This window comes from Sinohyriopsis cumingii, chromosome 11 (genome assembly GCF_028554795.1).
Source record: "Sinohyriopsis cumingii isolate HCF-2022 chromosome 11, ASM2855479v2, whole genome shotgun sequence".
NCBI lineage: Eukaryota > Metazoa > Mollusca > Bivalvia > Unionida > Unionidae > Sinohyriopsis > Sinohyriopsis cumingii.
This window is the reverse complement of record NC_142971.1, coordinates 109267062-109288623: the sequence shown is the minus strand read 5'-3', so window position 1 is coordinate 109288623 and position 21562 is coordinate 109267062. Positions and strand designations below refer to the sequence as shown.

The window sequence follows — 21562 nt, the reverse complement described above, 5'->3', positions numbered from 1 at the left end:
CTGGGCATCTTTTCGAGCATTTCTGATCCCATTAATGCCCCATCATTCTTGCTGGTGAGTCAGTTGCATGCAACTTTCTCAGCCCACTGGTAAAAATTAACATGTTTATTTTATCTACACATACCTTGTCTAGATGTTGATAAAGTGCAAAATAAGTCTTAAATGCCACTTCAAGAGTTGCCCTTTAGCTCTCAGCACAATCTCCTATCTCTGCATGACCCTGTTAGGGGACATACAAGAATAGAGATGATTTTCACCAGAAAATTCACAGAGGCAGTTCTCAACAAAGGCAGGTTTTTTTTCTCCTGGCAATTGTAGGTAGTCATATGCCCCTAGTTTTGCAGGCAGGCAGTCAGGGGAGAGGGAGGAATAGTTTCTCACCAGAAAATATTGTTTTCTGCTTGAAGAGGGTAGTGCAGATAGTTTTGGCATGTCTAACACCTAGTTCCTTATTCAGATTCATGTGGCTCCAATCTAGGCCTTTCAGCGTTCACTAAGAGTTCAGGATGTCAGCTGTGGAGACAATTACATTCAGGCACGACACAACCAAAAAAAAGTTCAATAATTATTGATTCACAACATGAACAACCTTCCCTCATTGTGTGGTGGAAACACAATATAGAAAAGTAGAACCTTATCCCTTCTCAACATTTTGTCCATTCAGGTATGGAAACCTTATTCAAATTAACTTGGTGTATTCCTTCCAAATGCATAAAAAGTATCATTCTTGCATTGGAGAAGGCACCAACCAAGACAATGAAGTTGGACCTTGGGTAAGATGTTGGACCTAGTTCAGGATGTGGAATTCCTGGATGACATACTAAAAAAGTCATTCAGTATGTATGGTTTTGGTTTTATGGCATGAACAACCATACTTCTTTCATTTGCAGTACAGAGTGGATTATCAATTTAGAGATGTCTGACCTTATCCCTTCTCAACATTTTGCCCACTGGGTGGAACTGGTTCCATGCCAGTTTCCTGGGTTATGGAGTGTACTTACTACTAGGCTTGTGATGGTCATTGGCACATTGACACTTTAAGAGAATGCTTCACATCAACCTCTTGGAAATGAAAGCCATTCTCAGTGCCTTTCACATTTGGTTAGAACATATTCATGGAAACAGTCCTAATAATATCAGACAATTTGATTGTGGTGATGTACCTCTAAAAGGAGGGAACAGTCACAAGACCTTTGCCTCATAGTAGGGGAATACCTTCTTGGGTATTCCCAATATCAGGTAATATTAAAATCCTACACATTTCAGGCCAGCTTATTGTCCTGGCCAACTCCTTATCAGAGGAGGACAACTGCTTCATAAAGATTTGTCTTTTAGGAATCTTCCATCATCATATGGCATTTAGGGCCATCCGATGTTTGACATTTCTTTTTTTACATTTTCCCACAACCCCAGAAGCATGGGCCACATATACTCTATCAATCAGCTGGGAGGTAATGCAGGCATATACCTTTCTACATCAATATTGATGATGACTATAATTCAGAAATGAGGGGCACAAGCTGCGGTAGCGCTGATTACCCCACAACGATGAAACATCCTGGAAAAATATTCTGCCCGATTTAGTGATGTAAGTAACTAGGCAAGTCATGGCAACCTCCACTCCACTCAGGTAGTCAAGATTGCAATTATTCTATCCATATCAGGAGTAATTACTCCATCACATGTGTCTTCTTTCAGGGATGTCCTGATTGAAAAGGAGTTCGGAGCTTCAGTCATAGAGGGGATTGCAACAGCTAAGATCCTCCACTTTGAAGACATACTTGAGAAATCGTATTGTCAGTGACTGATGTCACACCACTCTCAGCACCCATTTCCCAATGACAAACTTCTTTCTCTTAAAAAACAAGAAGTTGGCCCATATTACAATCAAGGGATACTGTTTCGTGGTCTCAGACACGTTCCTACTTCATGGAAGATACATTGTTGGCTAGATCAGTGTAATCTTGCAGTCCAGTTATGACATACCCAGACCATTCTCACTGAAGTAGCTATCATATATAACTTGCAATTTTTGATAATGTTAACTTCAGCATTCAGAGTGTGCAAACCACATACAATATCCGTTAATCTGAACTACATGTATATTCTGATGGTTAAGTCATTCTGCAGACATAACCTGGTTTCCTTCCTAAGCACAGGCTGCTGCTGTTAGTCATTGAACAAATAACTCTTCACTCACTCTCAGTCTGTCAAGAGAGGTAAAGCTGCAGGACCCCGTCTGTATCCTCAGATGTTATCTGAGATTCATGGATAAAATCTGCATAAACTGTAAAAGTCTGTTCCTACCACTGAAGACATGAATGCAAGACATAACCCAACAAGTGCTGGCCACTCGGGTAATACGAGTTTATTAAATCAGCATACTCTGAAGTATCACAGGCACTAATGAAGATTTTAGCTCACAAAATATGAGGGACTTCCATGAACCTGGTCTTGAATATAATGTCTCAGCTGAGTGGCATGCCCAGTCTGCCTTCTGTCATTTACATTTGCATGACATTGCCTCACTAAGCACAGAACTGAATTTTATTGGGTTTGTGGTAGCTACACAGGCAGAGACCACTCTCCATTCATGAAAGTATAACCTTAGACCCAGGCATGAATTTGCCACTTGCGCAGGATTTATCAGGGAAACTTTTAATGGTGAGACGGTAATCAAGTGCAGAATCCCACAGGGATCTCCCATACATGTGTACAAAAGAATTGTCTCATCATTTTAGTAGAGCAATCATGCTTCTACTTGATAACACAGGTAGAGGTAGGATGCTCAGCATTTTGTTTCTCTTAATATTCAATGTGATTAAGTAATATATTTGACAGAAAGCAAATTTTTCTTAGTAAATTATGTTTCTCCAGTAATACTTCCTTGAGTACATTAAAAATAATTCCTCACACCTTTACCTACAGTGCATGCATCCTTTAAGGTTTTGTTCGAGTAAAAACTGATACATCTGGGTAAAATGGTAGCCACCATGCAAGTAGAAGGGGAGTTAACCTGTAAGAGTTGCTTCCCTTTGTTTATATTGGGCTATAAACAGACATTTTTCATCTTTCCGGGAGAGCTGCATTTGGAGGTAGCAAAGAAAGGTATCCTAATGTAATGTGATGATGTTCATATAACTAGAGAAACATAGTTAACTAAGAAATTTGTTATGTTTTAAATGAAATTCTCTCAACCTTTTATTTATTTTGTTGATTTATGGATTGCACATGGCTATTGATGAACCATTCAGCTTTCACAATGTTTGGGGCTTGCTTGTAATAAGAATTATCTTTGTCAAGTTACATGCATGATCCAACGTGAAGAAAATTGTGATAACCATGTTTAACTATTCATTAGCTTGCTGACACTGATATAACAAATATCATCCAGTTGAAACAAAGTTACTAAGCTGTGGATAAAAGATCTCAAACGTAGATGCATAACATGACCACGTTACCCTTTATTAAAAGAAGTCTTGTGATGAGTGTCTTTATCTCACGGAGTTTATTTAATATCTCCAGTGTGGATAATGCTGAGACCTGCATCCAATTAAATACCAGTTGCATATGTAATTATTGGTTTCTGTGAATAATAATTATTTATTTTAATAAAATTGAAAATAAGCAAAGATGTCATAGCCTTTTTTGTATTTTATATGTTAGGAATATGAAGTATTCAAAAATAAGCTTGTTTGCTGTTAGTCTTATTAAAGAGTCAGTACAAGTCCACACAAACTTAATTTCAGTATATGACTGGTTGTAGTTTTAGTCCGATTTATAATACAGGTGTAGAATGAAACTTTGACAAATGAAAACTTCCATTTTACTGACTTCATTTTGGTCACATCAAAACATTGTGATGAATCTAAGCAGGTCCCCATTTCATTATGTTTTTTAGATCTAAACTGAAGTCATTTTTGTTTGGTTCAACTAAAGCCAAGCTTCAAATTTTACCCAGTCAAAGGAATTAGTTAAAGAATTCAGCTAAGTCTGTATGTTGGTGGAATTAAAGCTTGGTTTAATATGGCTATCTTTCTTGCTGTTTAATCCATGTCAAAATTCTGAAAGTTGTTACCAAAGTGTTTGGACATTGACAGTTTAAAAAAACTTTTTTTCTTCTTCCGATTCAAATAACTTTTTTCTTTAAGAAACTCTAAATAAGTTGATACTGAAGAATGAAATGAAAATTATATTTGCCATTTTTAACTCAATTTATACACTAAAAAGAATATGTGCAAAGTGTGTAAAAAAGTTACAGGCAATAATGGTCTGCAGCTTGTAGGTGTTTGTTATTTATTCACAGCTCCAGTATTTAACTTGCTTAAACGTGAAGTTGTTCTCATAAGTCATTTTTTAAATAAAGATCTGTCTCATTTCTTTCAGGAACCTATCAGCAATACAAGACAGAGAAATCTGCTGTTACTCGATATCATGTAAAGAAAAAGAAAATATAGGTAAGTAACATATGTAAACAACATAATACATATATGGAAATTGAGACCTTATCAAATTTTTTACAGATTCTGATCTATATATCCTTTGCTATCTAGCATTAATGGTTTGCCAATTATATACATTTCATTACCTCAGAAAATACTTTTAGTTCTGTTGGTCCTATACTAGACAAGCTTATGGGATGGTCTATTGTTTATTATCTGTCATAACTTTGTTATTGCCACTCCTCCTAAAATACTTAGTGGATTGCCTGGAAATTTGGCACACACATTTATCCCATGGATGAGTTGGTCCTAGATGAAAATGATGCTGCTCAGACGTCCAGCATGGCCTCTACTCGCCATTTTGAAAATCTTGTTATTGCTTCTACTTGGATGTGAGAGGAGTTAGGACTGGTTGGCCTGGTGTCAGGATAATGTGACTGGGTGGGACATGAAACTACATGTCTGCAACATGATTCCCCAGTGCTAGACATCACTATAAAGTGCCACACTGCACACATCATAGCGATATGACTGAAAAATTGTTAAAGCTATGTTTTAAAAAGTCCAAATCCAAATGCTACTCCTCCTCAATGGATGGTGATATCAACATGGTTTTTGCCCCAAAAAGACTTACTATGATGTCTAGCTGGTTCTAATTGAAAAACTGAACTGATATCCAGTATGGCCACCACAGCAGTCATCTTGAAAATCTTATTGCTAATACTCCACAGTAGATTATCATGTAAACATAGGGTATTCACTTAAAGACTTCTTATGAAGTCTAGTTGGTCCTAAATGAACATATCATCATTGGATTGTCACTGAAAGACTTCTTATGGTGTCTTGCTGGGCTTCAATAAAAAATGGTGCTGATCTGAAGTCCAGTATGGTCACCATGGCAGCCATCTTGAAAATCTGTTGTAACTCATCCTGAACAGAAATATTTATTAATGTGAGGTTTCCACAAAAGGACCTCTTATTATGTCCAATTGGTCTAAAATGAATATGGTGCCAATATGACATCTAATATGGGTATTGCACAGTGGCTGTCTGGAAAATATTTGTATCTGTTGATACTCCCACTGAATTGATGGTCATATTAATTTGAGGTTTTCAGTGAAAGTCTTCTTATAATATCTCTTTAGTCCTAATTGATATTGGTGGTGATTAGACATCCAATATGGCCGACATAGCAGCTGTGTAGAAAATCTTTTTTATCACTACTCCTCCCAAGCAGGGGAAAACTACATTGACATCAGATTTTCAGCAGAATACTTCTTATGATGTCTATTTGGTCCTAAATGACAAAACCGCTTTGGTGGTCTAGTGGTTAGTGAATCTGCCTCGGATGCAGGAGGTCGTGGGTTCAGTCCCTGGCCAAGTCATACCAAAGACTTACAAAAATGGTGCATACAGCTGCCTCGCTGCATGAAGAGGCTAGTGTTTGGACTGGTTGGCCCGGTGTCAGGATAATGTGACTGGGTAGGTCATCATGCTACATGTCTGTGGCATGATGCCCCAGTGGTAGACATCACTATAAACTGCCACACTGCAGACATTGTAGCTATATGACTGAATTTTTTTAAAGTTATGTTAAAATTCAAATCACATACACACACCTAAATAAGAATGGTGCTGATCAGGGGTCTAATATGGCTGCCACAGTGGCCAGCTTGAAAATCTTGTTATTATAATTTCTGAATGAATGAATGATTTTATCATCTTGGGTTTTTCACTTAAAGACTTCTTAAAACATTTTGATGATCTGTAATTAAAATGGTTCTTATTTAATGACCAGTATGTGGCAATATTGAAAATCTTGTTTTATCTAGTCCTTTTAAAGGGGAATTCATTCTGACATGGTATTTTCATCAGAAGACTTTTTATGGTGTCTACTTCATCCTAATGGAAAAATGACAAATTGTTAATATGGCCACCATTGTTGCTGTGCTGAAAATAGTGTTATCTCTAGTCCCATATTAAGGCTGTTTCATCATGGGACCAATCTTGTAGTCTTAAGTGGTTAGAGTATCTGCCACAGATGCTGGAGGTATCGAGTTCAAACCCTCGACAGGTAATACCAGAGACTTATAAAAATGGTACTAGCAGCTGCCTCGCCTGGCACTCAGCATCAAGAGGTTAATTTTAGGACTGGTTTGCCTGGTGTCGGGATAGTGTGACTGGGTCGGACATGATGCCACATGTTTGTGGAATGATGCCCTAGTGCTAGACAATACTATAAACTGCCACCTTGCAGACATCATAGTGATATCACTAAAATTGTTAAAGCCATGTTTAACATCTGAAAACACACAGATATATCAACATGAAGTTTTCACCAATAGACTTCATATGATAACAAACTGAAAATGGTGCCAGGCATACATCCACAATATGGCTGCCATTACAGCTGTCAGGAAATCATGTTGTCACTACTCCCCCGGAATGGATGATCAATATGACATGGGATTTTGACTAATAGATTTCTGTGTGATGTCTACTTTGTCCTAAATGAAAATGGTGCCAATTTAACATCCAGTATGTACACCACATTTACAAGTTAAAAATCTTATCACTTAAGAATATCAGAGATGGTTTCAACTCTCAGAACTTAAAAGGTCTTACCATTAATTCCTGGAAATAATTTAAACTTTGAAGAGTGTTAGTCCCTTCAAGGGACTCTTGTTTTTTTTTTTCTTCTCTGATATACCTCTTATGTGTAATATTACAGGATCCTACTTAACTGTAATAATGTGGCACACATGAGTTTTCATGTTATTGCGGTGAATGACTGACTGCGCTTGAAATTATAAAAGTGGTCTGTTTCCAAAATAACTAGAACGTCTCTAAATTAGCTGTTTACATTGCAAACAGATCATTTGGTCAAATTATTATGTTCATTTGTGTGAATATTTTCATTAGCAAAAAGAAAGTAAAGTAGGAAAATCTTTGTTATATTGCAGAATTCTTGTTTCAAGTCAAAGCATTGGGATTTTATGTATTTTATGTCACAATCATTGCAAATCTAGAGAAAATCTTGCCATTTTAAAACAAAGAAATTAAGAAATTCAAGCTTGGAAACAATCATAATTTCTAATCAACCATTTATTTTGTTTCCAGACATTACACTGCAATGGTTGATTCAGCATTCCAAGACGGGGCGTTAAAACCAACAATGTTTACACCTACGGCAGTAGAACAAAACTTGTTATTGACATTAACTGTATAAATGACTGGTCTGCTTAATTGGCAGTTCAGTTCAGAATTACAAAAGGAAGACGAGTGAAGGGAAGCTGTGTAGTGGAAGAAATGGAGTGGAGACCTGCAAAATAGGAACACTTTGAGCCTGTTTTGCAGGGATACACTTTGAGAATATGTATATAAGCAGCACTTGTACATGTTGGACACATCAAAAAATGTTTAGTTATGTCTTTGTATCTTTTCATTATTCATATTATGACAGCTTTTAATTTGTAATTTAGAGCACAGCGCTGGCTTTTTTTTATAAATATGTAAGTGATGGTCGGGAAAAATATGTGTTTCTAAGGATGTGTGAAGAAAACATTACACATTTGAGCCAGGATGAAAGAAACTTCCTTTGGATAACTTGACTTCATCATTGAAAAATAATGTTGCATCAAGAAATTTTCAATACCATTCTGTTCTGTTAATACATTAAAATGATGCATCTTGATTACTTATTATGATATCCACATGAAAGAAACTGTATTGAATTCAGGAAAATCAGTTCCTTTCAAATTAGACTTACTGTCAGCATGTCAGGTATTTGCTTGAAGGGACATTGACTTGTGCTGTGGCCCATTTATGCATGGAACTCAAAGCATAAAAATAAATTTGTATGTATATCTGTAATCTTAGTTTTTTTATATACATTTTAATAATATACAGATTAAAACAAGTGTATTATTTAACTAAATATGCATTGTTTATAATTATCAAAGCAACAAAAGTCAACATTTTTTTTGTAATGTTAAAAGCATACTAAACTACGACCAGTCTTCTTGTGGAAGCTGCAAACCGTCTTTGAGTTACACATCATCTACATCCAGTTCGAATAGTAAAATTGATTAAATGCTTCAGTGTGCAAGACTGAAGACAATCCTCCAAAACTAATGAAAATTGAAATTACTGACAGCAAGTAAATCCAACTTAAACTCCTTCATGAGAATGTACATGTTGTGTATCCGAAAATTGGACACAAGATCTGCATAAGTTCTGTAGCACCTCAGCACCAGTTAATAACCTTTGAGTGCAATAAAAAGTAGTTCCAGTAAATAATTTCAGATGTCTGTTCTTTTAAGGTACATAATTAAGGTAGAATCAATGTAGTACACTGATCACAAAGCTGTATCATCTCATGTGACATCGACAGATTACAGTTGACTCTTTGCATCTCATTGAGATTCGCTGATATCTCTTGCACTGAGATTATACGGTTTTTAAGATCAACTTTCAGAATTTTGATGGTGTTTTATGTCATTATTGTCTTTGTATGATTTGCACTCTGCTGTAAACAGAATAGATCAAGATCTGTCTCTACATTATGTGGCAGCAGATCCAGATCTGTCATTGTATTATCTGCCAGGAGACCAATGTCTGTAATTGCGTTATATGCCAGGAGATAATATGCCATTGCATTATATGTGTACAGATAAGGCTCTGTTGTCTCATGATGTCACTGCAGATCAGAATCTATCATTGCATAGTATGCCAGCAAATCAGAATCTGTCATTGCAATTTTTACAAGTAGATCAGGATATGTCATTATGTCTTGTGCCAGTAAATCAAGATCAACACTGCTTGAAATCTTAAGTTCTAGTATTGGAAAACTAGAAAAGCTTAAAGATCAATTAATGGCTGATAAAAATTAAAGATTCATCAAAACCAATCAGCCATGGGTGTTAATTGGTTGGAGATATTTTTGATGGACAGTGTCATTTTCACATACTTGGAATTGGTTAAGTTGCTTGCATCCTGTAAAGTCAGATTGTTTACTGTCATTCGTGGTACGTCATAGATTTTAATTTGTTTAATGTATTGTCTTTATTTTATTCATGGACAATGTCATTTTCACATACTTGGAATTAGTTATGTTGCTTGTATCCTGTAAAGTCTAATTGTTTACCATTATTAGTGGTAAGTCATACATTTTAATTGGTTTAATGTTTTGTCTTTATTTTATTTATAGATAGTGTCATTTTCACTTATATAATAATGGTTAAGTTGCTTGCTCCCATAAAGTTTAAATGTTTACTGGCATATTTGTCATTTGTCTTGCAGCTTGGTTTGTACTAAATTTTGAAAGACAGTATTAACTTGAGCTGTTATTCTCATATTTCACTTTTCCTGAAAGGTTTCTTTTGCAAAATTTGAACAGTGAGAAGAAAAAAATATGATTTTCATCACTTACATTCAGTTACAGCTGTTCCAGTAAAACATAGCTGTGACCCAGGGAAGGCACTTTTAATATGAGGTATTCAGCCAATGATGCAGTTTAGAATTTTCTTGTGATTTTAATATGAACTATTTGAAACCAAAATACCCTGACATATATTTATTTTAAAAACTACCATGTATGTTTAAATGGAACAGTCCTTATTAAAGATCATAATCACACACTTGGGCATTTGATTTTTCAGACTAGTTGTTGACAATTTTGATTAATCATCCCACCGCAAAAATATAAGAAAAAGTGTAGACTCTGAACTGTTGGTGCATTTTGTGATGCTTGTTTGGGTCTGTGCTGCTTCACAGTTGCCAGCACATTAAATACCAGAAAGAAAATGCAGATATCTTTGGTTTTTGACTGCCATATTTTTCCATTCAAGAATATCTTTGAAAAGAACCATACAGTTTTGCCATTAAGTCATATTCCTCAAAGTGTAATAAACAAATACTGAATGAAATACTATTTATAAAAATAATAATTTATAAGAAACTAATTGTATTTTGTTTTACCTTTTATTATATGGTGTATACTGTCAGAGATATGTTTAGATAAGCTTGTTATAATGAACATCTAAGTATTTGCTATTCTATTTATATAAAAAAAACTTGTACAGTTATTAAGGTGTTGGACTTATGACCATTAAGCGTGATAGTTCAGTTCTCACCTAGGTCAGCTATCATGTTGTGTTCTTGGGCAATTTATTTGACTTTCCTTTGTATGATATAATTTTCGTAGTCTTATGCCTTAGAAACACAAACATAAAAAATGTATGTTGTGCAACCAGCAGGCATACACATAATAAGAGTGTTACAAGTTTGATGCCCACACAGGACAGCCCGTGTTAGCTGCCTCAGTGTGTCCATGGAAAAGGCACTTAGCTTCCATTTTCATGGCTTGATATAGCTAAAATAATGTGTAGTTAAATACCAATCAACCATCCAGGAAAAAGGTGAACCCGTTATAACATAGTACATTTTTATGGCATACTTGAATAACACTTTATTGAGGCATCACTGTACATCTAATTTTAAATGTCCAGCATGGATCCCAATCTTCCAGTGCATTATGCATGATCGATCTGGGTCTTTTGTGCAGATGGAGCCATAATTTACACAGGCATATAGATTATGTCATACTGGTCTTTTTAATTATTTACCTAAGCAAATGACAGTTTTAATGTCAGATGTTGAGCAGTAAATTCAGTTAATGATCATGTTATTCACTTGGTTTGAGAAATTAAATTGCTTTAAAAACACACATTAAATAATTTTTCATTTAGTCTTAATTAATTCCTCGATTAAAAAAATTAAACTTGATGTGATTTTATATTTATTTTCTGGGCACAATGTACCAGTCAGTAATACATATCATCTAGCATCCAGTACAACAGCTTACCTAATTTCAGTTATTACCATTCTCTTTTTAAAACTCAACTTTAATCACCACTACATAGCTAAGATTGTGATAAGTGCTATTAAACCCATACATACATTCATACATAATTTTGTTTAGTTCAAAGGTCACTTAAGTTAGGAAATTCCAATTAGTAAAGAAAGAATTATTATATATAAATATTTAAAAAGAAAGGGACTCTAGTCATTTAATTTTTTTTGCAAAATTTAATTGCAAATAAAGACTCGTACTAGAAAGTATTCAGTGTATATATACCTCTGAGATTTTGTACATTAGTTCTGTCCTCCAGTTTGCATGGAGGCTGTGAATGCACCTACACTTTTTTATGGGACTTCAGAAGTTTGATCATTATGCAGCTGTATTGATTTGTTTTCTACCTTTATACTTGGCCTCAACCAGTGTGGTTGCGTGAGAAAGCTTGCCAGTAACTTCTTGTGGATAGGTGGTTCTTCCTGGATTCTGAGAAAGCCTGCCAGTAGCTTCTCGTGGGTCAGTGGTTTTTGCCGGGTTTTTCGAGGGTTCTTCCTCCACCAATTATACTGGCCACCATGTATGGCCTGTCTTGTGCTGAAAAATGGCATTAAACCCTACAACAACAACAAAATCTTCTGGATTCTTCCACAAAACAGTTATACTGGCTGTGATGTATATCTTATCATGTGCTGAAAAATGGTGTTAAACCCACAACAACAACAATCATACTTGGCTGGAAATTCTTTTAAATATTTGCCAGGAATTGAGCTTTCCATTAAATTGAAACTAATTCCAGATTTTTTTGCATATTTTAAAAAAAACTTAAAAGCTATTATCATGAAATGAATATGTCCCACAAGCTATTTTTTCTTTCTTTTTTTCTGTAGTTCTGGGCAGTTGGGCATGGAGGTATTTCAACCCATCCTGTGTGATACACATTTAATATCGTGGATTGAATGAGAATATACTTAATATGGATGGTTTTCTTACAATTTTTAGGCATCTTGCAGCTCATTACCTCATGGTTCCAGTCTGTGCTTCTGCTGTAGTTCCTCAGTTATAAATGATATTGTAGTTCAAACTAAGTGTGGTTTATTTTCAGGTGTTGTAGCAACGTATTTCGAGTATGTGTGCGGTTTTGAGGAAATATTTTGTGTAGTCAGAATTTATTATTGATGTCTGTTTTAAAATAAGTGAAATCTGAATTATGATTGGCTGAACCACATTGTATGAACAATTAACATCTTTTTACAGATTTCCAGTCCCGTTTCATTGCAAGACTCATCTCTCTTTGAATTGAGATATATATTATTTAGCTAGAAAATATTCTTAAGTATTTAATTTTTGGTTTAGAGGTAAAAATAAATTTGGAAATGATTCAAATTGTACATTTTGCATGAAGTTTTTCAAAAGCAACAGTGGATAAATTCCTAAAATCTGAGAAACCCTCATTTTACTGAGAGAACTTCTTGGATTGAAGAATTCAAGATACATTTAGGAAGCCTTTATCTTGATTATAAATATCAAGTTGAGATTTTATTTTCTTATGTAGAGCTGCAGGAAATGTGGGCAACACTATAGAGACTGATTCCCTTAACTTGACAGATGTTGTGTACAGTCATCTGTCATAGAGGTGTGAAGAAGGGCATGGGTGCTGTGTAACATATTTTGAATGCAGAGACAGTTTTTTGAATGCAAGTGTTGACATGGATCTTGTATGTTTTGCAGCAGTTGAATCTGTGTCTAGTGTTTAGCTCTGTCATGTATATTCTCTCTGAAATGAACCTAGAGTGCAAGTGGACCCTGTTAAACTAAAGGTTATTCTTATCTTTCAGTGTAATTTTCACTTTCAAACATAAATAGCTTTTCATGCTGATGTAGTAAATCAGCCAGAACACAATTTTCATTGAAGGATTTTTTAAATATAAAATTCTGCCAATGAATGTAACAGTTCTAAGAAAGTGTTTTTCTTTTCATGATGTGAGATTTTAAATGGTGAGTGGTTTATATTTTTATCTGGGCAGTGTATTGATTTATGTTGATTTCATTTGTAGTTGGTACCCATTACAGCTTGTATTTATTCTCCAATAAACTTATTAATTTTGAGGCTTTTCTGTCTCTGTTCAGGTTTTTCTTTGATACCAGCTAAACCATGCTCCTCACAGAACATACTCTTTCAGAATATGTTCCCCCCTGGGTCATCTAGACTTCAGTCTCTCATCTTATATTATTATATGAGAAAGTTAACTGGATCCTACTTTATCTTGTTAAGATTAAAATCCAGCCCCAAACCAGAAAAACAAAGAACCAGACTATTTAAAGTGGCCCAAATGTGCTTCATGGTTTAATCTGTTTGTTGTGGTGTTTGTCATTTGCCTCATCGTAACATCATTAATAATGTGCTCCATCATGCTACATAAAGAATTTCTTATTCATTCCTGCTACATATTTGGCAAAATGTTCCCATTCTGCACTGAAAACACGAGAGAAAAGACCATAGTGCAATTTAAATTTGGTGTGAAGCAGTTTTCAAAGCATATGTTTTTCTCTGTATAGCATTTTATCACCAAATTTACATATCTGTGGCAGTGGCATTATTCTGCCAAAGGGAGGTAACCAACTGTGAGGAGTCTGGAGCTAACCTAATTTGTTTTCTGACAAACTGGTATGCATTTTTCCCGTGTGATAATGGACAGATTAGATTATATGAAGAATTCTAAATAATGTAGCATTAGTTAATATAGTTAGTTCCATGTCTTTTGGGGTCCAAAAACGATGAAGTGTTATTATATGGGATAATTCATAATTATGAAGTTTATCATGGCACAGGACCTGCATGTTTATATTGTGAAATACATGTACTGTTTTTAAATTGAACCAAGGGTTTATATGCTTATAAACAAGATGATGAATTTTAGTGACCGAAGAATGTGCAGTAGCACAGGGCCACTGTTATTAGAATATGAAATACATGTATTGTTTATTATTTGAACTAAGGATTTCAATGTTTATAAACAGGATGATGAATTTTAGTGACAGAATATAGTGCAATATTAATTGATCAGAATCTCTAATATCAAATAATAATAAAACTATAACAAAACAAATGATTATATGAAGTATTCAGTTTTTAAGAATTTCCACTGAAAATATTTATTTTATGGGAAAGCACAATCTGATACCAACTTGCTTAAATGTCATTATGTTGGAGGCCACAGAGGATAAACAATGCAATGATTGCAAGCCAAGTCTCCTACCCTCCAGAGTTACTTAATTTTACTGATACTGAGGGCTTACTCTGGCATTAACATAACCACTGGTGTTGACATTCTAAGTAACTTCATACCTAGTATTAAAAGTAAAACATTTTTTAAAAATAGGTTTCCAGTTTTCAGACAGCTTGGTGTGCTGAGTTAGCATTGTGTATTGACTTTCTTGGTGATGTTATGTTAAGCTTTAAAAAAAAAAAAGAACATTTGCCAGAATGTTACTTTACAGGGTCCAGAGTGACAGAGTAGTCCAAGGTACCTGCCTTTACAGATCAATGGCATCTCGCCTCAATCCAACGTGGCTTCTGGTCTCGGGCTCAACCAATGTGGATATGAGAGAAAGATTGTCAGTAGCTTCCAATGGTATCCATCTAACTTGATTGTACTTTTATTGTCATATTAAGGCCTTTTCATTTACTTTAATAAAGTTAACTTATCTTTTGAATAAACAAATACTGACTATGGATCTTGTTCTTTATATTTATACTCATTTTTGTGTAATTTTAGTAGATATATCATTTATCAAGTATAAATTATCAAAGGATGACTTCAAACCATTTACTGGCTCATTGTCTGCAAGATGTCAGGTCAGAACTTGAGATTTTGTTAAATATGCCAGTAAGTTGATATTATTTCATAATATTTCATCACATAAATATAGTTAAATGGATGTCCAATAAAGCGGAATTTTATTCATGTGCACAAAAATTTTAACTTGGCATAATCAGCACATTTTGGATGATCTCAAAGTAGTTTATACCGTCTCTTTGTCATCCGTGTCCTGTTATATGTATTCTAATAGTACACCTCAAGTTATTCAAAAAAGTTCCAAAATAAAACCACCATTAAAATCAACACACTAACAATGAACAAAGACCAGCCAAAAAAATGTTTGATATGCAGTATACATTGTCGCCCTTTTGTGTTCTTCGAGAGGTCTTGTAGTTTGTGTTTTGAAGTCGTTATTCACATTTGCTCTTGGAAAATAAATATGTTTATACTTAGTGTTAATTTCTAAAAATTATTTTAATGCATTACAATTAACATTACTGTATTAAATTAGTTCCACATATATTTTTTTTTGGTGGGGGCAGAGTGGTCTAAAGTGTTCACCATTATGGATCACTGCCATCTCACCTCTCTGCGACAGTTCCAGACTTGGATTCAGCCAATGTGGGTATGTGAGAAAGCTTGCCAGCAGCTTCTCATGGCTCAGTGGTTCTTTCTGGGGTTCTTCCTCCACCATTAATACTGGACGCCATGTATAGCCTATCGTGTGCTGAAAAATGGTGTTAAACCCCACCACAACAACAACAACATATTTTTTTTAATGAAATGCTTCCAAATTGATATTTTTTTAAAAAAAATTAAAGGTTATCACAATAGTTAAACAGACAAGAAAACTAAAGAAATTACAATTGCTTGTCTATATAAGTCAGGAATATTGTGAGGAATGCATGGAAACAGACAATGAGTGACCCTTAATAACATTGTAACCTTAATGAGAATGCAAATATGACGTGGCTGTAATACTCAAAATGGATATGTCAGCTGTGGAAAGTTTTATGAGTTTGGCTTGGACTGTTGAGGAGTTTGTAGATTTGGTGTATTCTTTTGGGGTGATTTAACTGAACTTTAACATTTATGAATGACATATTTATTTCTCCCATAAAATAATGAAAATTTCAAATTATCAGTGAACATCTATTTAATGTACATAAATTTGATGTATATGCTGAATGTACCTTTATCTTATGAAAGATAAAGCACTTGAACACAGGGTCTTATGATAGATCTAGTTGCCATTTTCATGTTATCTACTTGTTATCTCATGAATATCTTTACCCAGCTATGTTTGTTTGAAGAATGAGAAGAGAACACAGCTCTCGGACATAAAGCTTCATGTGTGTTTGTTATCACTAGTGATATACTGAATGTGACTTGGGGGTGGGTGTATTTTATTCTTCATGTACCAGTGGTTACTGCAGCAAATGCATTATTTTGTGTTAAAATGCTAAGCTTAGCAATGATATAAATAAACATTTTCATTCTAGGCTGCATAAGTAATGCAAATATTTTTTGTATGATACTGATTGATTTTCATTTTATACTTTTTCCATGTGTTCAGTTTTATTGATGTGCAAGCAATGCATAAATGACTCATAATTGTAAAGCATTTCTTCTGTATTTGCTATAGGGTACAGTTTAACAGAATTAATGAATATGTATGTATCTCTGTTAGTTGTGTGATACTATGATATATAATACAGATTCAGGGACTATTCCTGTTGAAGCTGGATGAGAGCACCAGGAAATAATATTTTCATTGTGTTTTAGAACAAGTAAAAGAACAATAACACTGGTAGTTTTAAAAAAAAGCCTTTGCCAGTTTGAGAAATGGATTGGTTTAAAGGGTTTATTTTTTATGGCCAATTTCGATGCAGTTACCTCCTCTTTCCATCTGTATTACATATCCACTTCAGCAGATCCTTGTAACTAGTACACCTCAGAAACCATTCATCATATTCTGGTGAAGTTGGTAAGAACTTTTTCTCAGTCCAAGTTGGTTCTTTTTATGGGCTTTGTCTTGTGAACTCAACTTTGAAGAGTTACAGTCTGAAAACTAATGTTATACCTTCACAGGCATAACTCAGAAACCATTAGTCATGTTTTAAAGAGTTATGGTCCCTGACTTTGGTTTCTTCAAGATAACTTTTAACACAGTTTGTTGGATTTCAACCAAATTCTGTATTAGGCTTTAGATTGATGAGATTCATAATAGGTTAATTTCAAACGTTTCACATTATCATTTACAGAAGTAATGGCTCCTGATTTCCCCTTGTCATGACTTTAGCTTCAGCAGCATAATTTTACTAAGCCATGTTGTATTTCAACCAATCTTGCATGCCTCATTATGTCAATAGGACCTTGAATGACTTTTGAGTTCTGGCCCCAGACCTTTTTTCCCGACATAAGTTCTTTCGTCTGAGGTCCTGCCAAGTAAGTGCTAGAGTGTGTGGTCCCTTTGAGATGCATGCATTGCAGTTAGTGCTAGTTATGTTAATTTTCTTGAATGTTATCTAAAATGGAATAACACTCTTATTTACAAATATGAATTCCAAACATTTTTAATGGAAAAGCAAGATGTTCTGATGTCAGAACATGTGGTTTATTCATTTTGTTGGAACTTACTGCTAGTATTTAAACTATTTATTCTTTCCATGTTATGCCTGTTCCTTAGAATTTGGAAAAAATAAATATTTCAACAGAATTCCTCTTGTAAAGTTTTTTTTTTATTACATAAAATACCTGTACTTCTACTACTAACGTCATCTTTTATATTTAGTGAATGAATCGACTTGAGCATCAGTTGCCAAATAAATTTTTTGTTCTCATCATTTAAAAGTTGAACTGCAAATAAGAGAGATCACAATCTACCATTACATAATGTGCCAGTAGATTAGTGTCTTTGTTCTTTGTTGTACTGATTACTCCTGGCAAACGGCATAGGCCATTGTCTTCCTGATCTGTACAAATTGAAATGGGACTTATAAACAAGACTATGAGGTAACATAGGATTTGGTTACAGTTGTTGACAACTCATCTTGGTTCACATTAAAGTAGTCAGTACCAGATGTATGTGATTGATCCACATTAAAGTAGGAGGTGCCAGATGTTTGTGATTGGTCCATGTTAAAGTAAGTGGTGCCAGATGTATGTGATTGCTCCATGTTAAGGTAAGCAGTGCCAGATGTATGTGATTGGTCCACAATAAAGTAGGAGGTACCAGATGTATGTGATTGGTCCATGTTAAAATAAGCGGTGCCAGATATATGTGATTGGTCCACATTAAAGTAGGAGGTGCCAGATGTTTGTGTTTGGTCCACATTAAAGTAGGAGGTGCCAGATGTTTGTGTTTGGTCCACATTAAAGTAGATGTCATATGTATGTGATTGATCCACATTAATGTAGGAGGTGCCAGATGTATGTGACTGATCCACATTAATGTAGGAGGTGCCAGATGTATGTGATTGGTCCACATTAAAGTAGGAGGTGCCAGATGTTTGTGTTTGGTCCACATTAAAGTAGGAGATGTCAGATGTATGTGATTGATCCACATTAATGTAGGAGGTGCCAGATGTATGTGATTGGTCCACATTAAAGTAGGAGGTGCAAGATGTATGTGATTGGTCCACATTAAAGTAGGAGGTGCCAGATGTTTGTGAATGGTTCACATTAAAGTACGAGGTGCCAGATGCATGTGATTATCCACATTAATATAACAGGTGCCAGATGCATGTAAATGGTCCATGTTAAAGTTGGAAACGCTGAATGCATGTAATTGGTCAACATTAAAGTAGCAGGTTTCACATGCATGTGATTGGTCCATGTTAAAGTAAGTGGTGCTAGATACATGTGATAGATCCATCACATGCATGTGATTGGTCAGTGTTAAAGTAAGTGGTGCTAGATACATGTGATTGGTCCATGTTAAAGTAAGTGGTGCTAGATACATGTGATTGGTCCATGTTAAAGTAATTGGTGCAAGATACATGTGATTGGTCCATGTTAAAGTAAGTGGTGCTAGATACATGTGATTCGTCCATGTTAAAGTAAGTGGTGCTAGATACATGTGATTGGTCCATGTTAAAGTAAGTGGTGCTAGATACATGTGATTGGTCCATATTAAAGTAAGTGGTTCTAGATACATGTGATTGGTCCATGTTAAAGTAAGTGGTGCTAGATACTTGTGATTCGTCCATGTTAAAGTAAGTGGTGCTAGATACATGTGATTCGTCCATGTTAAAGTAAGTGGTGCTAGATACATGTGATTGGTCCATGTTAAAGTAGGTGGTGCCAGATGCATATGATTGATCCATCACATGCATGTGATTGGTCCATGTTAAAGTAAGTGGTGTTAGATACATGTGATTGGTCCATGTTAAAGTAAGTGGTGCTAGATACATGTGATTGATCCACATTAAAGTAGGAGGTACTAGATGCATGTGATTGGTCCATATTAAAGTAGGAGGTTCCAGATGCATGACTTGTGCTTTGTTTTCAAAAAATACATAAAAACTACTTTAAATCATTTATATGTCTCCACCAATATTTAGCAAAATGTTTAATATTTTCCCATCCCAAGCTAATTTTATTTGTTTATCCACAGAGCTGTTTTTTTGACAAATGAACCAGTCAAAAACAAAAGTTAGAATTTCATAGGTAAATAATATAACTTTTGGCCTTTGATACCCTCCATAACATTTTGATATGAAAACAAAATAGTTAGGATTTGGAACATCTAGCCTATTATGTAATTAAATTACATACAAACAGCAATCTCATAGACTTAAAGAGGAACGGTTGTGGTATAATTTTTGGCATGCAGGACTTGATATTATTGGGATATAGGTTCAAATCCTCCTTGAGATAGCTTATGTTAAATGCCATAAATTGTGTCTGGTAATGGGGTTTTCACTAAAATATTTCTTTTGATGTTGTCTTAAATGAAAATGGTTTAGAGCTAATGTCCGTTATGGCTGCCTATCTTGAAAATCTTGTTATTACTAGTCCTCCTACATGGAAGGTCATATCAGCATGGGGTTGTCACTAAAAGGACTAAAATATGTCTAGTTGGTACAAAAAGAAACGGTGCAGATCTGACATCCAATATGGTCGTGATGGCAGCCATCTTTAAAATCTTATCACAACTCCTGAGCTGAAAATTATATGAATGTGGGGTTTTCACCAAAATTCTTATGATGTTAAGTTGGTATTAAATGGAAAATGGCGTTTGTCTGACGTCTAAAAAAGCCACCACACGGAAGCAATACTAAAAACGTTATTCTTACTCCTCCACAGTGGATGGTTGTATCAGCATGAGGTTTTCAGAAAAAAAAGAACTTCTTATAATGTGTAGTTAGTCACAAATGCAAATAGTGACAATCTGATCTCCAGTATGGCCACAACGATAGCCATCTTGAAAATCTTGCTGTTGCTACTTCTCTTAGATGGCTGGTCATACATATTTCAACATTGTGTTGTAGCAGAATACATCTTATGATGTCTAGTTGGTCTCCAATGGAACGACGTGCATTTTCAGGCTAAGTATTATGGTCTTTACACAGTTGAAAAGAAAGTAAATCATTTAATTATATCATCAATACTCCTGGGAGGTGAAAACAAAAACAAATATGCCATATAAAATATGTTAAAGGAGTAAGTTGATAGAGACAGCCAGGTTAATCATGCAATTAATTTAGTTGTACCAGTTCCACACTGTGAGGATTTAAGTGATGGAATGCAACTGGACTATATTGACTCTGGAGTAAAAAATCTTCTGATTTCAGAAATTATTATTAATCCAGACCAGAAACCTTCACATTTGCAACAAGAAGAAAAGAATGAACTAAAACAGTTTTTAATTGAATATGAGCACTTATTTCCAGATGTTCCTACAAGAACAAATAGAATCTACCTTGACAGTGAAATGTAAATTCCACACCTGTGAAACAACACCCATACAAGATGAACCCTCTCAAACAGGAATGTTGGAAAAAAAAAGAAATTCAGTATTTGCTGCAGAATGATTTCATGGAACTGGGTAAAAGTGACTGGAGTTCACCATGTATACTTGTTCTGAAACCAGATAATACTTTCGGCATGTGCACTGACTATAGAAAGGTGATCATTGTGACAAACAGAATCATTTCCATTACCAAGAATCAATGACTGCATTGATAAAATCGGAAATACAAAGTATGTCACCAAATTTGACCTTCTGAAATGATTTTCGCTAATTCCACTGGCGGACAAGGCAAAGGAAATTTCAGCATTCGCAACTCCAGATAGACCTCATCAATATAAAGTGATGCTGTTTCTGATTAAAGGTTTGCCTTGAACTTTTCAACGTTTAATGAACATGATTATATCTGGTCAAGATAATTGTGATGCTTCCATCGATGGTTCGATGGTGTCATCATCCACAGTGACAC

At 34.9% G+C, this 21562-nt stretch overlaps 1 protein-coding gene across 1 annotated transcript in view; it reads left to right on the top strand.

Annotated features, from left to right (window-relative positions):
• Positions 1-17838, top strand: part of LOC149789275 (ADP-ribosylation factor-like protein 8A) — a 39803-nt gene extending 21965 nt beyond the window's left edge. Inside the window, exons 5-6 of the mRNA XM_089975461.1 lie at positions 4387-4457; positions 7563-17838. Of these exons, the coding sequence (XP_089831587.1) occupies positions 4387-4457; positions 7563-7609 (118 nt within the window). The 3' untranslated portion in view covers positions 7610-17838. The remainder of the gene's footprint in view (positions 1-4386; positions 4458-7562) is intronic.
• The last annotated feature ends 3724 nt before the right edge of the window (positions 17839-21562 follow it).